The sequence below is a fragment of the Pyxicephalus adspersus genome, chromosome 2 (assembly GCF_032062135.1).
Source record: "Pyxicephalus adspersus chromosome 2, UCB_Pads_2.0, whole genome shotgun sequence".
NCBI classification, from domain to species: domain Eukaryota; kingdom Metazoa; phylum Chordata; class Amphibia; order Anura; family Pyxicephalidae; genus Pyxicephalus; species Pyxicephalus adspersus.
The window spans coordinates 10561374-10582638 of record NC_092859.1 but is presented as its reverse complement, the minus strand read 5'-3'; the positions used below and the strand labels follow the sequence as shown (position 1 = coordinate 10582638).

Sequence of the window (21265 nt, the reverse complement as noted above, 5' to 3'; positions counted from 1 at the left end):
AATCCAGGACAGGCCTATCAACAACTCGAAGGGTGGCAACAGTTGCTATACAGACACTCAGAACTGGGTCTAAGAGCCAGCCAGCCAATCAGCCGAATGTTAATGTTGATTGACAGGCACATCACTAATCACAGCGCGCCTTGCCTAGAACGTCCAGCCCACCAGGTGACGTTAGCTTTTCCTATTCACCGCCCCATCCTGCTTTGATGGACAGGGGCCTCTGCCAATCCGGAGGCTTCATACTCTTCCCTGCGTTGACGACAGGAAAGAAGGGGTGGGACGTTAGCAACTGTTGCCCGGGTGAGGGACGGAGCGGCCATAGCCACGGTAGTCGTGGCGACAAGAACCCCGGCAACAGGAATCAACAACAACAACCCCCGGCGTTACCGGGCCCGGTTTCCCGCCGCCCGGGGCGGCATTTTCCATTGCGGGCAGGGCGGGGTCGGTGATTCCCCCCCTCGGGTACACGCAGTGGTTCAGCCTTGGAGTGAAGCCCCAAGCTCGTGCTGACTGACCAGACACGGCGCCGCCACAGGGGTAGCGCTACTAGGTAAGGGCTCTGAAGCTCGCCGACTGCACTGGGAAAGCGGGTGGCATTCGGTCGTTATGACGACGTCAAACGGTTCTGTCACCACTCCCCTTTTTAAAATGGCGGCGCCTTACTGCGAGCGGGAGAGGTGCAGGCCGCGCGTCGCCATGGAAACCTGATATAGGCAATGGGCGTGGTTTAGGCGGCCAGGTACGTTCTGCGCTCGTGGATTGGCTCATTTTCTAAAAGGGGTGGAGCTAACCTACCTAAAGAGACAGAAGGTTGTACGAAACAAACGCAGTATGGAGTGTGACTACATGAGAAATGTTATTTACATGGTTGTCATGACTGATCTAGAGTTTTTACGTGAGGAAGTGTGAAGGGTGCTGAGGACACTAGAACATTCCACCTCAGGAAGAGGCTGAGCAAAGACAGGGGTCACGTGACAGAAACATAACCGGTGACCTTACTATGTATAGCAAGTAATGTGGAGGGGGTCATGTGACTGACACACCACGTGACCAACACTCACCTTCTAGGCAGCCCCATGCACTCTCCTACCTTCCATGTAAATAAAACCTCAGGGGGCGCTTCCATTGCTGGGTCATTTCATTATGGGAATAGCAGATGGCAAAGGGTTTTACTCATCAATTTATAGATAAAAATAATTAAAAAATCACACCCAGCACTGAAGTTAAATGTCTGGGGGGGTTAAAAAGTATTTTTATTTACCTCTCAAGCCCTTGCCCCCCCCCCCCCCATTGAGGGGATCTCTCAGATTTTGTCCATCCTCACAATGCAGCGCTATCACAGCGCCATAGAGAAGGGGTGCTGGAGATTGGACGCAGGGAGAAGGAGCCGGCAGAGTGAGGGTATTGGTTACATGAAAGCTTCATGGCTCAATATAAAAACAAGCATTTAACTCTCACTCCAAGAAGAGACCCTCTACAGGGATCATTTTGTTTGGGATTTACGTATTGAGAAACTCGATAACCTAATGACAACATTGTTCTTGTATAAAGTGAAAACTATTAGTGAAAACTAATTTAAACCCCAAAATAAAAGTATACCAGAATGTAGCTTCCCAAGCCATAGACATGGTGGCTGCACTGGTTTCCTTCTGTACTTCTCTGGTGATCTTGTCCAGGGGTGACAACTTTATATCATTTTATGAGAGTCCTGCCTATTCCGAAGCCCTATACAGATGAAGCTGGAAATGATCCTTTGTGAATGATGAATGAATGAGTGCTGTACACACAGTGCTGAACTATAGAGAGGAAAGGATGAGCAGGTGACACCCTATCATGTTCTCCTTGCACAGTGGTTGTTCCCGATTGGTCATTCATCAATCTACTGTGGTGGATTGATGAATGTTGTTAAGGCACAAGGCAATGCGAATGTCCATCCCTGGCGACTGTTCTCTGAAGTGTGTAATTCCCCAGCCCATTAACTTATTGTCAAACTCCCCCACTTCCTATGCAGGTGCTACTTGCCCCAGTCCAGTGGTGGCGGACTTGGAACCAAAATCCTAAACACAACAGGTGTGGCCCCATCCCTCGTAGGACCAATTCACAGGCTATTCCTGACTTTAGTTGCACTTTAATGATCCCCCCCCCCCCTTCTTTCAGCATCGTCGGTGAATCTGATTGGTTACAATATCAGCAATGACGGTTAATGTGGATCCAATCTCTGTATTGAATGACGTTTCAGCAGATAAGCACAGGGTTGAGGTCACACAGGATACTGTTGTTTGATACATTTGTAGCATTGCATTGATATCGATCATTTATAAGATAACCAATCACGAGTTGGCTTTCGTTTACCATTTCTTTACAGAAGTTAATATAAAATAATTCATGAATAAATCCAGCAGGTGGAGCCCTTGTCTCCTTTACACAATCTCCTTAGCATCTCTACCTTGGGGAGCAATTCTTTGGTTACAGAACTCAGTAGCTCAAGCTGCTGTACCCCTGTAACGACTTTTGATCTTTTTAGTCTCCTGTAGTGTTGGGGACCCGTTCACCAACCAGTATGGCGACTCAGGCTTATGTGGCAGAACTCCAGGCAACTCCGCCTTCTTCGGGCCAGGCCACGCCTCAACAGTATGTGGCAGAATTGCAAGTGGCTCCTCCCACACCAGCAGCCCAGACAACGCCAGCCGCTCAGCAGTACATTGTGGTCACTGTATCTGGTGAGTCATGGCTCCATATTAATATAACAAGATCGCTGGAACAAATTGCAACAATTGTCATCGTTCCTGTGACCGGTGAATAGAACACTATTTAGATGCTAAGGTCCTAATACAAAAAAAAACTTCCTGAAAGTTTCTAGCTGGCATTCTCATCCTCAAAACATCTTGAATACTTCACCTGTGACCCTTATGGACCCCGTGCTCCATGGTCAGGCAGCTAGCATTTTCAGATGGCAATCAGCTGCAGCCCCCCCTGTTGGTGGTGTACTTACATCGCATATATTTTGTGATCTCAGTGGTGCCCTTTTATAGATTTCCCCCTTCCATTCCATCCATATGGCTTCTGTTCTGTTACACTTAGAAACTAACTGACATTTCAGGTTATTTGTTTTTAATGTAATGGAATTTGTTATCCTCATACTGGCTGTTTTCTCTGCCACAGAAGGGGCCATGAGAACCAGCGACGGAGAGCTGAGTCCCGGAGGATCCTCTACGCCGCAGACCGCCGTGCCCACACAGGTGGTGCAGCAAGTGCAAGCTGCACAGCAGGTATGGAACCGCTCTTGTTCCGGAAGCTACACAATCCTGGGGACATCAGGTGGCTCGATTTGGCCAGCTGATGAAGTAGACCTTCTTGTAGGAGAACCAATCTGCAGAAAGTAGATTTAGTTACTCAGTGTGGAGAAGGACAATTAGGATATTCTTCTCCATGTGACTGTTCTGTCCTCTGCCCAGGCTGCAGATCGTTGCTGTTTTGAAGAACTTCCACTACCTGAGCAATCCTCTGCATCCGACACTTCCTGGGGTGTCAAATGCCCGATCCCTTTCTGCCCTCCGTAGTTCCTGCTGTCCCACCTACGTCACTGCTGTGTCCTGAAGTCACCTGGAGGTTGGCAGTGCAGCCAGAGAGTGCGCCTGGGGAGCAGGCATCCAGAAATGTAAACGCCTTTGGCAGGGGTAGAGAATAAAAATGAGAAAAAGAAGATAATCAATTGTGGTCAAGTAACAGATCTGCTTTCATATATGTCACCAGGGACTTTGGGTATATCTACAGGTCAAACTGAGTAAAGAAGGAAAGGGTAAATCTCCATCAGGTTTATTTTAATGCTTGTGTCCCTATTAGGATATAAGAAAGTGATTGGAAAAGCAGTTAGCGGTACAAGAAGTGGGGGGAGGTTGTGGAGATAGTTCCAATAGGACAGAATGAAAGCCAATTATTCACTTCAGCTCTCATAAACTCTTCAGAATCAGTTCACTTTTTACATTTCCACTAAGGGCCTTTAAATAACAAAGTAATATATTGTTTTGGATTTTTTATGCTTTTCTTTCCCCACTGTTACCTTCCAAAAGTCTTTCCTTTTGTTTGCAATGGGCCTGGTTTAATAAAGCTCTCTATGACTGGTGAAGATAGACTATCATGAAAGAACCTGGGTGAGACAGCAAACCTGGAATGGAAAACATTTACCAAATAATAGTGCATGCTTTTCAAGGAATTCCTAGTTTGCTGGAACACCCAGGTTCTCCCATGATTGTTTATCTTCTCCAGTCTGAGGGAGCTTTAATAAATCAGGATGAATAGCGCTGCAAAGGCCAGAGTGCTAACCACTGAGCCACCATGTTGGTTCACTTTTTTATTTACTTGTAAGGTTCCTTTATTCTCATGCAGAGATCACATTGATAATCCACATAAGAATGAAGTAGTAAATAAAAAAGTTACAATACAATATTACACTTCATTACTCAGTGACATCTGCAGATTATCTGCACTATACACAGAAGTATTATTATATAATCCATAACATAGCCCACTGCAGTGGGGAGGGGGATCGGAGAGTAACAGAAGAAAAGGGATTTCTGTAACTATATTGAAGTATTTTAGGAGTACTTTACCTGATTTATTTTTGATGCGTTACTAAATACTGCAGGGCAGTAATAATCCCTTATCAGGACACAGGCGGTAAAATAAACCTGATGGGTACTTACCCTTTTCTCCTTTACTACCATTTACCTACCACATATGTCCAGCAAAATTATCTAAATATAAATGTGTAATCTCTGTGAAGAATCCTGAATGGAGCCTTTATGATCTTACATCAGTCCCTGAACAGCATTTCCTGTCACAGGATAAAGCTTCTGCTCTTAGGGATTTATAACATTGTACTAAGTAGAAAAGAGAAAAGACATAATAATCTGACAGAGGAGGGATTGGTGCTGAAAATAATAGTAGCTGCCTGTGATATATATCACAGCAAAACTTTTTACAGCACAAAATGTGCCCATTAATACCATGGTTCTCTAGCAGGGCTCCTGCAGAAATTACTAGGGGTTCCCTGAGCCATGAGCAATATCTCAGGTCAGTTTACGTGACCCCAATGATCTTTTTGGCTATCTCTCTAGATGACATTCTTCCCACTGACCAGTACACTAATATACTGTGAGCTGGGGATATAGTAACAGTGTTCAACCCAGATTTTTCTTTCAGCCATGTGGGAAGAACAACTGGGTGGTTACTAATAAGTGCCGGGTGGTGCGCCCAGCTAAAAGGGGCTGGGGAGAACACCAAGTAATTATAGCAGGGGTTTTCTGCAGACCTGAAAGTTATTTCAAGGGTTCCCACATGTTAAAAAAAAAAGTCGAGAAAAGCTGCTTTAGTGGTTGGGCATGGAGGTGACGGCACGTGCAGTGATGAGAGCAGGAAGTGATTGGATTGTGGCTGCCAGGGTGGAGGTGACAATGGAGTGGACTCTGCATGTATTGTCATGGGGCAGAATGGAGGTCAGGGATAGTGGTACTCACATAATTGCATGCAGGTGTGGTGGTGCCTATAGGTGTGCTGATGGGTGATCAGGGCAGTGGGGTGGACTGGCTGTGATGAGAATGAGTATAGGTGAGATAGATTAGGATTAAGGGGTGTGCAGACAGGTCAGCAGTGGAAGGGTTGATTGCTGGTGGAGTAGCAAGAGTAGAGGCCCTAATATTTTAGTATTCTCCCCAGCTCCTTTTAGCTGGGTGTGCCACCCGGCACTTTTTTAGTATCCACCCGGCTGTCTTTGGTTGGTTACTAATGAGTTGGGTCACAATACAGGGGCTGTCACCTGCCTACAATTTCTTCCCACCCAGCTTAAAAAAAATAAAATTGTAAAGAAAATACTGCAACTGTATCCCAGTATTATGTTTTTATTGGAGGAAGGGTCAGCACCGTTATCAGGCTTTTAAATACAATCTACATTATTATCAATCTAACATGTTTCTTGCTCTGGGGACTATGAGATTAGATGTAACATTTAGGACCAGGCCAGGTTAAGTCTAAATGAGCGTAAATTGAAATGTGCAGCATAGTCCACTTAATCCTGTGTCTTCCTGTGAACTTTCTCTTACTTTTTGTATTTTTCTCTAACACCGGCTCCGCCTTTACACTACAGAGACTGCTGGTACAAGCCAGGGTCCAGCCAAAAGTCACAGCCGTGTCCCCTCTGCAGCTAGCTCAGCAAGTATGTCACCATGGTGTCACCCATCTCTGTTTGCTGTGTCCATAGGCACCATTTCCATACCATCCTGCAGGTTTAGCAAATAGGTTATAATGTGCATGAGGCAATAACTTGTGGCAACTAATCAAAGATTGTTTTCCACATGCCAACAAACTGAAATCTAATTGGCTGCTTCAGGTTACCTAACCATATAAAATCAGCCTCCATCTATTCCAATTACCATAATTCATGTGAAATACTTGTCATCGTGTGTTATCCTGGAACAGGGCGTGAGACTCTACCTGATCCAGATCTCTTATTTATTAGTATTATAAAGATTGACATATTACCCAGCATGCATTGGTGTAGTGACATCTAACCTAGTGGAGTCATTATCAGATTTCCCATGATATTGTTCTTCCATTTTGTGTGTATGGAGATTTGTGAAATATTTTTTACTGTACATTTTTTTTCTTCTCTTTATTAGCGTCTGGTGGTGCAAAGCACTCCGCAGGGCACCAAGGCTGCACAAGTCTCTCTGGCAGTTCACACGGTGCAGCAGCCAGCAGCACACTCCCCTCCTGAAGTAGGTACTTCTCATACTAATATACTGCTAGGAAATCTTTATTGGGGGAAATATTATATCAGCCATTGCTGATCTTCTGAAAATACTAATAAATACAGAGACATACAGGATAACTTTTCTGCAAACATGTAATGATGGCAACAATATGAAAGTGAGGTCTGCACATGCGCACTGGTGACCTGTCTATGATCACTACCTCACATGTGTGGAATATCGCTACCACATTCATTGGTATTATGCTCACATTGACATTTCTGAATGCCCATGTGCAGGAAGCAGCCATTATTTGACTTAGGCTAGGTAAACACGTCAGGTGATTCTCCTCCGATAATCGCCTTATGAATCGGAGGAGAATCTGTGTGTACAGTGCTCGTCATTTGTCGTCCGGGCGACCATACTGGCGGATCTACGGACGTTGAGGGACGAAAGATCGTAATAAAAGGGGGGAGGAGAGAGCACAGCAGGGTACCGCTCTGTCGTTCTCCCCTCATCCCCTCTCTATAGAGCAGAATGGTGCTGTATGTACAGCACTCATTCATGCATCATGCAGTCTTTTGTCATTGAAAAGGATTGTAAAAGATCCTTTTCAAGGACAATTATTGCAGGTGTATGCAGCTTTAGTATGCGGTGTATAGCAAATATGCTTAGGCAAAGGGAGCATTAATGGTGCATTTTTTATTTACTTTTCTTTTACTGAATATTACTGCTTTAAGAAGTTGTGATTTCAGTTTATACTCCGAATCATGACTGAGAAACCTGGTTGGGTGCAGGTGGTTATTTTTCTTATATTACATTGACAATATCTTGTGTTACAGAGTGATGGATCTCCACTAAAGACAAGTCAGAGCCAGGCACTGCCAGTACATGCAACTCCACAAGAGGTAGGTTTAGGCATGGGATGGTATATTTCCAGATTCTTAAAGATATAATATAATATTTTATAAGTACAACCACATACCGGGTGATTTAGAGCTGCCCTGTGTATTATTATTATTATTATATAGGTTTTATTTAGCGCCAACATATTACACGGAGCTGTACATTAAATGGTGGTTGCAAATGACAGACAGATATAGACAGTGACACAGGAGGAGGAGAGGACTCTGCCCCAAGGAGCTTACAATCTAGGAGGTGGGGGAATTTCACACACAATAGGAGGGGAGATATGGAAGGGTGGGAAGTAGTGAGTGTTTAGGAGAAGACGTGTAGGAAAGTTTGAAAAATGGGTTTAAAGTGCTCTTTTAAATGAGCTAAAAAGTAGGAGCAAGCCGAATAGGACGAGGTTAAGAGGGACAAAAACTGTGGAGGGATTTGAAGGCAAAGCACAGGTGAAATAGAAGCCAATGAAGAAAATTACAAAGAGATGCAGCGTAAGAGGAGCAGAGGGAAGGATGGATGAGTCTGCCTGCAGCATTCATATAAGATTGTAGAGGAGAGAGTCGGGTTAGTGGAATACCAGAGAGGAGAAGGTTTGGTGTTCTTAGGGGATCACTTTTTGTACTGTGACACTGATCACCAGGACAAAATAGAGAGGATGAGTCTCCCCATAGAAGAGTAAACCCCCCAGAGAGGTTTTGATGTTTTCCTAACTTATCTGTAAAAAAAAAAAAGAAAAAAAAATCTGTAAAACCAAAAAGTTTTGACTTTCCATATACTGTACCATAAATGTGCTGACAGTGTTCTCTTTTCTTGCTATTTTAGCGCTCCGTTGTACAGACAACTCCCCAACCCCAGAAGTCTTCTCCAGTGCACCAGCTGAATGTCCAGGGTCTACAGCATGTCCAGGGTACATCTGAGGTATGACTGGTTTGGTGTGTTATCCTAGGGCAGGGGTGCCCTCACTTTTTGGCTTGCGCGCTACCAACACTTAAAATGCTAAACATATATTTAATATTTATATATTTACCGAGTATGACAAAGTTACATAGTAGGTTAGGTTGAAAAAGGAGATAAGTCCATCAAATTCAACCACTGGGGAAATAAACATATCCCAGATATAACACCCTATGCACATAGTTGGTCCAGAGGAAGGCAAAAAAAACCCTGGTACAATTTCCTTCAACAGGGGAAAAAAATCCTTCCTGATTCTATGAGGCAATCGGATGTTCCCTGGATCAACAGTCACTGTTATCTTTACTTTAAATCCTTAATCCCCAGGTATATTCTGTGCTTCTAGAAAACATCCAACTTTTTCTTAAAGCAATCTATAGTAGTTGCTGAAACTACTTCCTAAGGGTGCTGATTCCACATTTTCACACACCTTACAGTGAAGAATCCCTTCCTTATCCGGAGCCTAAACTCATTTTCCTCCAGACACAAAGAGTGCCCTCCTGTTCTTTGTAATGATCTCAAAGTGAATAATTGGGAAGAGAGTTCTCTATATGGACTGTTTATATATTTTTACAGGGTGATCATATCCCCCTATACGTCTCTTCTCAAGGGAGAATAGATTCAGTTCAGCTAATCTCTCCTCATACCTGAGCTCCTCCATTCCTTTTATTAGTTTAGTTCCCCTTCTCTGCACTCCCTCCAATTCCACAATCTCCTTTTTGTGAACTGGTGCCCCAAACTGGACTTCATATTCCAGATGTGGTCTGACCATTGCTTTGTACAGGGGAAGGATAATGTCTCCATCTCTGCAGTCTATTCCTCTTTTAATACAAGAAAGTAGCTTTAGATATTGCAGCTTGGCATTGCATGTTGTTATTAAGTCTATGATCTACCAGAACCCCCAGATCCTTTTCCATTTCTGACTCCCACAAATGAATTCCCCCTAGACAATATGAAGCCTGCATGTTGTTAGCCCCAAAGTGCATAACTTTACATTTATCTAAATTAAATGTCTTTTGCCACCTGGCTGCCCAATCAAACAGTACATCCAGGTCTGCTTGTAGATTATAGACATCCTGTATGGACCTAATTCCATTACATAGTTTGGTGTCATCTGCAAACACAGAAATGGTACTTTTAATCCCAAACTCTATATCATTTATAAAGATGGTAAACAGTAAAGGTTCTTGAATGGCAGACATTGAATGGTAGAACATTGTACAGACATTGCACTCAGACTGCCCTCCCCACTCCCCACTGTTAAGGGGCCTTCACACGCACTGAAAGACATCCCCAGCATCCCTAGAGATGTAGAACAGGGCTGCTGGTAAACGTAAGGCAGGGCTCCGCGATTGACTCGCGCTGCCTTTGCGATCGACCAGTAGATATGAAAAATTTTATATTTTTCCACCTTACAGTTTGGGTGTAAATTCGGGAACCTGTGGCTCTTTGTCACATATCATATTCATACTGTTATAATTGGATCAAACATTAGTATTGTGATTTAAAGTTAAACAATCAACTTGAAAAAGATCAGACTTTAAAGAACACACCTAAAATATTTACCTATCCTAAGGTTAAAAAGAATGCCCAGGTCGCTGTGATTTACTTAAAAATACATATTTTGCCCTAGCTTTAATCCTGGGGGCTCCAGATATCAGAGCTGCGGTCTTCATTAATGATTGAACCAATGTTATTTTTCTCCCTTCTCTTCTGCCCCCCATTCACAGCATGCTTTGCATCCTGTGATCTAAACACTTCTTCCAAAGCATCTACCAATGAGCAATGTTAAAGAAAAAATAAACTTAAAGGGAAAATAAAATCTAGTAGTCTGTAAACTAATGTTTTAGATATATGCTTTATTGTCATACAAAATCTATATCTTGAAAATAGACAGGGTGCCTTGTGTTGAATAAAGCCCATCATTGACACTCACAGGTAGCTAAAAAGCATGCTGACTAAGCCAGACAGTCACGTTTCTGCCAGAATAGAAGGGAAAGAGGTGGTTCTCTTAAGTCATACAGTCATACAGTTTCTCTTCTAAGTCCTACAGCTGTATATGTAATATGAATTAAAGGATTCTGAGTGTGCAATGTAACAGCAACAGCAGACTTTCCTCTTATTCACATATTCAATTCAGCACGTGAGCAGGCAACACTCCTGCTTAGCTTCCCACCCTGCCCTTTTTTTTAGTCTAAGGGGTTCTTTACAAGAGATATCAACAAGGCTGATACTATATCAAACTAGTTGCATTAAAACATATTTAAATAAATAAATAATATTATATATATATATATATATATATATATATATATCTAAATTCATCTTTTGATGTGCTGAAAGTTCAACCACACAGTCATGTAGTCCCGTTGCTTAAGTCAGATAATATACTTCTGCTTCTGATATGTTCTGTAAACGATTACCTATTTGTAAGCATTATGTTAGGATTTTGTATTTGATAGCCACTGTAACCTGTATCTTTATTCTTCAGAGCTCAGGCAATCAGATCCTCCATAGTAAAGCTGAGGATGAGAAAATTCAGCAGTCAGTAGACATCAGTTACACCTTCCTGCTCAGTTCAGCTCAGGATTTCCAGTGCATACAGCCTTGGGTTTCAGGGTCCTTGGAGGAGTGGCTGGAGCTGCTGCCTCGACCTCTTCTCTCCCCCTCCATATTCTCAGACAGCCCCCAAAGAGTCAAGGTGCAGAGAGTTCCTCAGGTTCGCCTGGTTGGCACAGCCGCTACAACTCTGAAAGTAGGTGATAGGGAGAGGAGGCTGTGAATAGGGTCAGATCTTTATGACTGGATACTGCGGAGGAGAAGTGGAGCCTCCTTGATGTTTACCCAGACCTCTGTATTGTACCATTGTTTGACTTGTATCTCTCACTGACAGGTCCAGCAGATGCAGCAAGTACCCGTCCAGCATGTGTACCCAGGGCAGGTCCAGTATGTGGAAGGAGGAGATGCCAACTACACTGCAAGCACCATGTAAGACCAGTGTGTCACTAATCAATAAAAGAAAACTTGTCTGCTCATGGCTGCCATAATAATGCAAAAAATAGCACAGGGAGGTAGAACTGAAATACGATTTTAAACCCCCATATATCTTTGTGTCCCTATCAATTCTTGAGTGCTAAGACGTTAGGCTGGAAAAAGTTTGATGTGTTATGCTGACAAAACATATCAGATGAGAGAATTCTTGACTTTTTCCACTTATTTTTCCTTTGCCAGAATGTACTCGCAACACAATTATTGGGATTCAGTCCCACTAAGAATACAGAAAAAAAGATAAGGGTATCTTTTAACCAACTTCCTAAGAATCGTTACACCTAATTTGGATATTAATTTGTGTCCCTACAGCCGCTCTGCTTCCTACACCTACACAGAGACCCCACTTTACAGCCAGGCCACTGGATCTACTTACTTTGAGTCTCAGAATACCACGGGGCAGGTCAGCTCACCTACGTCCTCCCCCACTGTGGCCAGCAGCCCCATGTATGTATCCGGAGGGCAGATCCTTGCCAATGCCACCCCTCCAGGTTCTTCTGGAACAACTCCAACAGCAGCAAGTGGAGGATCGGGATCTGGAACCTACGTCATACAGGGTGGATTTATAATGGGCAACTCTACGCAGCCCTACTCTCACACCACACGTGCCTCTCCTGCCACAGTAAGTAGGCCAGGTTTTGTGTTTGAAACCATTGTCATGAGCTGATTGCACTAGGCCCCGGGCTACTTAGTTGTTCCTGTATTCAGTACTCCTGGGGGTTGTCCGGTATATGTGTCTGCTATAGAGGTCGATGTTCAATTTGGGGGATGACGCTGTCATTTAGCAGAGCACTGGATGAACCCTGAAGTCTTCATGCGGTTGTTTAAATTTGATTATTAGCCAACATGGGCATCTGTATGGTTGATATTTTACACATTGCATCCATGACTGCTTGGACAGCCCTGTTGTCCACTAACAAGAACAATATGAATTGTTTGCCTGTGGATCTTTCTTCTACTTCCTGCGTGACTCTGGTTTCTCCTGTACCAGGTGCAGTGGCTACTGGATAATTATGAGACTGCGGAAGGGGTGAGCCTCCCACGCAGCACCCTTTACTGCCACTATTTGCTGCACTGCCAGGAGCAGAAGCTGGAGCCAGTCAATGCTGCCTCCTTTGGAAAGCTCATCCGCTCGGTTTTCATGGGATTGCGCACTCGGCGGTTGGGAACCAGGTACAATTTTACAGCTATATCCCAAAAATTCTTGCCATGTGCATAGGTAGTGAACAGTCCTTCAGTGTCATGAGTATAGGGATAGCCCTGCATTGTTGTGCATAGGGACTGTCGTTATTTGCAGATTGGGAAAACAGATTTGTACTACACTACACTCTTTTACTTTTATGGTTATAAACTTTTTTATATATGTGAAGACTAACATCTCTATGCATTTATTTTCACTAGAGGAAACTCCAAATATCACTATTACGGTCTCCGTATAAAAGCCAGCTCTCCCCTCTTGCGTCTCATGGAGGATCAGCAGCATCTTGCTATGCGACAGCAGCCATTCTCCCAGAAACAGAGGTAATGGCTCTTCTTTCACCGTCATCTCCCTCTGTCTCCTCCTTACCAATGTCCAATAAAGCTAAAAGTAAATCTGTTAAATTTTTCTCTTCCCTGGGTCCTCCTTTTCTCTCTCCTCAACATGTCTATTAAAAAAAAAAAAAAACTTTTCCTTTTGTTTAATTATCTACTTTGTGATAGACCCAGATCATTGCTGGAAGACGCCAGTGGGTTGCTGTATGTAGCATCCTGTAAACATTGCACCATAAGGCCATAGTATTCCTCTCAAGAGCCCTCATGCAAGTAGTGGGCTGCCATTAGGGAGGAGAGGGGAAAAGAATGAAGTTCTTTGATTGCTGAATGTCAATCTGAAGGAATGGATATTTTTTTTTGCATTCTATGCAGACCACCCTAGGTAATGCTGCGCCACTAGGATTGTGAAAACCAAAATCCAATGAATGAAAGGGGTGGGCCAGGGACAGTAAAGATAAGGGGCTGGATGCTGCAAGGAAATAAGGCTGGATCCATTTATGGTGAAAGTTTCCACACATACATTGAAAGTTTCCACACATACATTGACGTCTACTTCATTCTTCTGTTGGTACCCCTGAAAAAAACAGGAGAGCATATAAACTGTTTTGCTTCTTCTGAGGATGATGTTAGGCTCTAACACCTTGTGTGCTGGTGTGAAGGAGAGCTTATTGGACAAAAATGACAGATTCTCTTGTATTTTCTGTGTTATATACTGTCATGCGTGCTACTTTGCATCTCTGACAACTTTTTTGTTTCTCCAAGGATGAAGCCTGTTCAGAAAATGGAAGGAATGAGTAATGGAGTTGGAGGAAGCCAGCAGCCACCCTCTGGCCTTTCAGATATCAGTAGTCAGGTTCAGCAGTACCAGCAGTTCCTTGGTAGGTGATGAGTGATGAGTTCCCTCTTATGCCCATACATAACTGAGCTCTTATAATCCCTTATGTCTTCTTTGCAGATGCTTCTCGGACTTTGCCTGAGTTTTCAGACATAGACCTACAGGGAAAACCACTTCCTGATGGAGTCACTTTGGCTGACATCAAGGCCTTCCAGCTGCTTTACAGAGAGCACTGTGAGGTAAGAAATGGCATGTCGTCTTATTATTCCTTATGAAACAGACCCTGGATCATCTCCAGACACAGACTCAAAAATTCACTCAAGCTCTGAAGTCCCTGTCTTTAATTAGGAGTGGCTTGCCATACTAATGATTTCTTCTGTCTCATAGGCTATAGTGGACGTGGTGGTGAATCTGCAGTTCACCCTGGTGGAGACCCTGTGGAAAACCTTCTGGAGGTTCAACCAGACTCAGCACAGCGACAGCACCGTGTGCGTATCATTATAGCCATGGGACACTATTATATCTACATATATTATCCATTCCCTACTATTTCTCCATCTCTTTGTTTATTTGCCTTCATCTTGACCCCTTCTCTTTCTTCTTTAACCCTGCAGAGATGATGAAGCAGAGAAACGTTTGCCAAAGGACAGTTTGGTTCTTCTGTCAAAGTATGAACCTTTGCTGAAATGGAGCCGGGACTGTGACCACTTGCTATACCAGGGCTTGGTGGAAACCCTTATCCCGGATGTACTGCGCCCAATCCCCAGTGAGTGCTTCCTTCTATTAAAAAGTAATAGCAATACAGGCACAGCGAAACTGAAATCCAAGGATTGTCAATCATTATTTCCCTGATACTATAGGTGAGCTGTACATTGCCCTTCTAACTGGGGAGATTGTTCATTGCACACTAGGCACTGGGCCTGGTTAATTAAAGCTCTCCTAGACTAGAGAAGACTCTCATGGGTGATCCAGCAAACCTGAAATGGATGTCTTAAAAAGCATTTGCTCTTAGTTGGCAAATGTTTTCAGACTGCACCAGATCCATCCAAGATTGCTGGATCACTCAGTTTTACCCATGATAGTCTATCTTCACCAGTCTTGGAGCGTTTTATTAAATCAGACCCATTATGTCCAACATCTGTAAGAGCATTATGTTCAGGATTTGTATACTTCGGATTGTACTGACCTTAGTGCAAATGCCTGCACAGCCCCAGGTGAGGCTGACTGAACAAGAAGACTTTCTTATCAAATTTAATGTAAATTTTTCCATGTTACTTTAGGTGCCCTGACACAAGCCATCCGAAACTTTGCCAAGAGTCTGGAGAGCTGGTTAACAAGTGCAATGATGAATATTCCAGAGGAGATGGTCAGAGTGAAGGTAAGATTAATAGGGATCATTCCATATGCTCAGTGCTGCTTCAGTGGTTAATAGTGGAACTGCAGCTCAGAAGTATTGTGGACGATACCCATTACAAAAATCCTGTGTACACCACCAGTGACTTTCTACATAAATCTAACCCATTCTTCTCCTTTCTGAGAGGCTAGGAAAGTGACTTGAGCCTTGACATTGGTCAAATGCAGTTGTCCGGATCACTGTATCACATGACCCATTGCCAGAGGCTATATTAGCAGTAGTGAGGGTATTGATTGTTGTTTTGTTTCGGATACCATAAACAATATTGTGCTAAACCGTTTCTTTCCCATCTGTCTTCTGTAACCAAGGTTGGTGCTGCAAGTGCCTTCGCCCAGACTTTACGACGTTACACATCACTAAATCACCTGGCCCAGGCCGCCCGTGCTGTGCTGCAGAATACGGCTCAGATCAACCAGATGCTAAGTGACCTGAACCGTGTAGATTTCACCAGTGTGCAGGTAGCCATATCTCTGCCCTCTGTACTCCGTCTCTTCCTCCCATCTCTCTCTGTACATGCCTTGTCTCTGGGGTTATTCTCCAGTATTGTAATGTGTCCTCTCTTTCTCACGTCTATCTCTGTACAAGCCATAGCTATGATGTTGTATGACAGCGATGAATCACATTGTCCCATCTCTTCTCCTTTTTCTTTATCTTCATATTTGTACAAGCTGTGACTCTGGTCCTGTCTTTCCTCCCTCCTTCTCTGTCTGTCTTTTGTCTGTCTCTGTACCAGTACTCCTCTTCATGCCTTGCACATCTCTGTACTGTTTTTTTCTCCGGCACTGAACCTTCCCCTCTTTCCTCCATTGCCTGCACCTAATCCGTCTCTCTACCAGCCGGTATTATCCTCCAGCACTGCAGTTTCCTCCCTCTTATCTGTCTCTAACTAGCTGTGTTTCTGGTCTTCTCTTCTACCACTGAAGTGTACCATCCTCTTTGTCCTTAGGAGCAGGCGTCCTGGGTATGTCGCTGTGCTGACCGCGTTGTTCAGCGGCTGGAGCAGGACTTTAAGCTAACATTACAGCAGCAGAGCTCTCTGGAGCAATGGGCCGAATGGTTGGATAGTGTGGTCTCCCAAGTGCTCAAGCCACATCAAGGATCACCTGGTTTCTCCAAGGCTGCCAAACTCTTCCTCCTCAAGTGGTCCTTCTATAGGTAAGAGATGATGGAATGTGAATAAAACTGCATACGTTTTTTGGAGTTACTGTATTTGTGAGGTATGAAAGTGATCTGTGATTGGACACCGAACCAGTCATATGACGCCAAATCTTTTCACCTCCAGCTCCATGGTCATACGAGACCTCACCCTGCGCAGTGCCGCCAGCTTTGGTTCCTTCCATCTCATCCGCCTGCTGTATGATGAATACATGTACTATTTGGTAGAGCATAGGGTGGCCCAGGCCCGGGGTGAGACCCCCATCGCTGTCATGGGAGAGGTAAGACAGTAAAATCAGTTGAGTCCATTCTTATGTCCATGTATCTGTTTGTTAAAATTGTTGATCTAACCCTATAACCTCCGGACACACTTCCATTTACATTAACATTATGTCTTCTTTTTTTAGTTTGCAAATGTGAACAGCTCATCACAACCTGTGGATCAGGACAAGGGTAAGTGCGCCACCTACCGACAAGAGGGAGTAATGACTGTTTCATAATTTGCTCAGTATATGTCTTGGCTGCACCCTGGACCCTTTCTAGGCATTTCAGGTGACATAAGCAAGTTGCTTTAAATGCCACACAGTGAGGAGGTGCCACTTTGGTTCCTAAATGACTGCCAGCGTCTCTGTATAACAAAGCTGCTGCTTCCCTGTGATAGAGTTGCTCAAGGAACAATAGCCATAGCTTACCTGTTATACAGCCCCTGGCAGATTTAGCTGTAAAGCGGCTATGGCTATTACACTACTCTACCCTCAGCTACTCTGGAGGAAGGAGGAGCAATGACTTTCTTATACCTGGAGGTCAGGTTGGGGGGTGGGGGGTACATTACCCAGACAGCTCCCTGACTGAGGTGACCATATGAATAAACAGGACAGAGATTCACTGGAAGGGAGGGGTTGCATCAAAGGGAGCTTTGTTCATTTAAGAGACTTTTTTTTTGTTTTTTCAGTTTCTGTATGTTACTTAATAAGCCCCCCCCCCAGCCTAGACAGTGGCGATATGTTGTTCCTCTGAGCCATGTATGCATCTCATATTTAACCAATGAAAAAAGTATAAAGATGCTAATATATTAACGTTCATCTCTTTCTGCTCGTGCAGATGAAGACGAGGAAGAAGATGATGAGAGCGAAGAAGAAGTAACCCATGAGCTTTCCCTAAATATTGATTCCTCTAACACACTGGAATCCAGCTCCCTCGAGCCGCCGAGTAAGCTAGCACGTACGGACTCCCAGGGGATATTTGTGCAGGTTCCTCCCACTACCTAATCAGCTCCTGATTGGCCAATTCAGCACCAGAGCTATCTGGGGCCACATGGATAGGACGGAGGAAGAGGAATATCACCTTCGTACTGCCATGAAATCCCCACAATGCACTAGCTATGAGATCATTACAACAACTCCAAGGAAAAGGGCTCTTGTACCAGTAAGACCTGGCTGTGTCCTATATACCCAATGACCACTATATATGTGTGTGTATATATTCACCTATATATACATACATCCTCTCACAAGCACAGACTGCAAGGAAAAGCTAATTGTATGTATATATAATATACAATCCATTGTGCTGTGTGTACATAGCTCAGCTTATTGCAGACCTTCTCTTGTGCGTGTCTATATGTATATTCATATTCTATATATAGAGTAAGTGTATTTTAAATTGCAGAAGTCCTGCCCTTATTGAAATCCTGCAAAATGTGGAAAATCCATCGCAGTCTTTACACGAGAGCCCGAATAGTGCCAGACGGCTAATTTTTCTGTGCCATGACAGCGTACGGAGCAGTCAGGATTAAAACGCCGGCATTCGATGTGCTGTACAAGATCTGGCAGAAAGGATTTCTCTGAAAGCCTATGGGTGGCATATAATAGTTTTTGTTTTACAGAATGGTTTGAAAGCGTTTGTTTCTTTTAAATGTTAAGTTAACATTGACGTGCAGGTATGAGACAGAGTTAGCATAGCATGCTGGGGTTTCTGAGAAGAAAGCCAAACATTGCCAGTATGTTGGCTGAGCTGTTATTCGTGTAATGGGCATGGCTTAGCTGGAAGCTGAACTCTGGGCTGCTTTCTTGCATTGTCCATGTCCTGGGTATATTAAACAACCCAGACAGTTTTGGCTAAAATTGCTTTGCTGAGCGTACTGCTTGGTGACGTTGCAGTAAAGAGGAGATTAGTTCATATTGATGACGCAGTAGTGGCAGATTCATAGGCATTTGCAACAGACACAATCCCTAATAGACGTCAGGCCCTTGCTGGCAAAACCTTGCAGAATAGCAACAGGGAGTGACTTACCCCATGAGGTGGCCGAGTAGGTTGGGCCCTTAGTAATGTCAGGTAGAGATGCCAACCGATCAGCAGGGTCACACATAAGAGTTTTCTGCCATTTATTGTGTAGATTCTTCATTAGGATGGTGCTCGACCATTTCACAGAGGAAGATCTGACAAATAGGAAGTTTTTATAAAGTATACATTTCTTCTTTATTTATTAAGTTTTAGGACTGTTTACATTATAGTTCAGGCTGGATGGAGGAACTTTGTGCCCATTGTGCATGACCCTTTGAACAGCTGACCATTCATTTTTATATCGGACTTCAGAGTAGGAAACTACAAAATGCCAAATATAAAAACAGTACGACATGTCAGGAGTTCATGGCATGAATTTCGTACAAGCAGCCAGTAGTTCTGGCCTTGTTTGCTTCCAAATTGCTGCCAGATCCATCAACTATCAATTTTAGGAGGAGGCCGGCAATGGCGGCTTCTGTGCTTCTCAAGTTGGGTATGAAGAGTGTGTAGAAGTAAACTAGTTGGGGGGTTTTACCCTTTTGTGCCTGTGGCACACCCTCTCTAGGGTGACAATGCTTACTTATTGCATGGCATCTATTGGAGGAGCAGCGTTGTCACCCTTCAGGCCCAATGCTTTAAGAGAGAACACCAAGGAGTCTTGTGGGGTAGTATGGCTGTATCTGGGATGTGTGGGGGAGACATGATGACACTACAGAGAGCCATGGGAAATATTCCAGGCCCAAAGGAGCTGAGATGGAGAGCAACAATGATCCAATAATATTTCTTAAACCTAAAAAACTAACCTGAGATGACTTACCTCCCAGAACACTAAGCTGGGCTGTACCTTCTAGTGTCTGATCCAAATTATTATTAGGGGAGAGCTTATACCCCAGAGGTCTGCTGCACCCCCCAGTGAAGATTCAGAGTAAATAATCTTTACTGTTGTAACTAAGGATGGACGTTGATGGGTTTTTAAAAAGGAAACATATTTATAATTAGCCTTTCACTTCTAATTGGATGAAGTGTCCTCCCTAGCCCCTTTTAGCCGGTGCACCACCTGCCTGTGTTTGGGTGGTTACTGATGAGTTGGGTCACAATCCAGGCACTACACCCCCACCTAAAATTTCTTCCCACCCAGCTTACAAAGATTTCTGGGTCAAACACTGGACGGGAATGCTACATGAATGCTGTGTTGCACTTGGAGAAGCAGGTAGGAATGTGTTGGCCCTTGTGACCTCTATAAATGAGACATTGTCACCTACCCACCCTTTGATGAGGCTAGCCACCAAATGTTTACCAAAACCCTTCTGTCAGATCTGCAACACCTTGAAGGCCATCGACTTACTCCCGGCCGACCTGTATATCTCTATACACAGGACACGTTCTGTTCCGTTGCCAAATTTCCCCTCCAGTAGGTGAGATCGAAACTGGAGCTGAGCCCCTCCCTGCACTCCTTGCTGAACTACAAATCAAGGCTTGCTGGTATATGTAGTTCCTCAGGGCCTGGAGGTCCCAGCAACAGCCTACCTCTAACCTAAATCTACAATGTATTGCCTTAAACTGCCCCTGTGGGCAGGGGAGCGACTCCCAGCTCTGGCTGTTCCTTCTTTTGCTTCTGTCTGTGCATTATCTGTTCATCTGTTGGATATCGTGATGTCGCAGCGGGAAGCCTGTGTGCTCGTCCCGACCTTATGGCCTTACCTGTCTCTTACGTGTCAGACCTGTGATGATGATTCGTCTGTGGAAGGGGAGGGGGGAGACGTCGTATTTTGTATACATGAAATCTCTATAAATCTTCGTTTTGTCTGGATGTCACGTGAAGGGGGAGATGAGCAGCAGAGGGCGAAACAGCAAAGCAAAACATTTTCTAACTTTTTGTAGTATTTCTTAAATGCACAATAAAATTTTTGCCGTGTTCTGTACGTTACTTAACGAGCTGCTTCATTATCGGCATCCATATCTCTTATCAATAACGGAATGTAACTTATTGGGGAGAGCTTTTAAGATCCATCACTCCAAAATCATTCTAACAATTTTATTACGTAGAGCTAGGCTACGTACATGTCAGATGATTCTCGTCCGATAATCTCCTCAGGGCTGATATTTGATGAGAATCTGGCGTGTGTACAGCGCTCATCAACCGTCCTGGCGGATCCACAGATGAGGAACAATCATAATGGAAGGAAATAGGGTGCTGCTGCATTATTCTCCCCATAGAGCAGAATTGTGCTGTATGTACAGTGTTCGTTCAGTCTTTTGTCCATCATGAAAGATCCTTTTCAATGACAAATATAGAGCCGGTATAGAAGTATAGAATTGCAATCATTGCTGCAATGTGCAGTGAGCTGCACCTGCACAGGTGTACAAACCTGGCTGCTGGTGATAAAATAGACG

General features: G+C 43.9%; 1 protein-coding gene across 5 annotated transcripts; it reads left to right on the top strand.

The window, feature by feature from the left end:
- Positions 1-223: 223 nt before the first annotated feature.
- RFX1 (regulatory factor X1) lies at positions 224-20798 on the top strand. Of its 5 annotated transcripts, XM_072399451.1 has the most exons (22): positions 224-550; positions 2525-2720; positions 3163-3269; positions 6143-6211; positions 6675-6773; positions 7589-7654; positions 8475-8570; positions 11095-11358; positions 11497-11591; positions 11964-12273; positions 12643-12824; positions 13053-13172; positions 13947-14062; positions 14140-14258; positions 14407-14507; positions 14634-14785; positions 15300-15397; positions 15742-15891; positions 16380-16588; positions 16716-16869; positions 16996-17041; positions 17690-20798. In XM_072399451.1, the coding sequence occupies exons 2-22, from the start codon at positions 2561-2563 to the stop codon at positions 17854-17856; spliced, it is 2880 nt and encodes a 959-aa protein (XP_072255552.1). In that variant the 5' UTR covers positions 224-550; positions 2525-2560; the 3' UTR covers positions 17857-20798. The 5 variants fall into 5 exon arrangements, with proteins under 5 accessions (XP_072255552.1, XP_072255553.1, XP_072255554.1 ...); XM_072399452.1 differs by lacking the exon at positions 6143-6211 and having other exon boundaries at positions 230-550; XM_072399454.1 differs by lacking the exon at positions 11095-11358 and having other exon boundaries at positions 237-550.
- Positions 20799-21265: the final 467 nt, after the last annotated feature.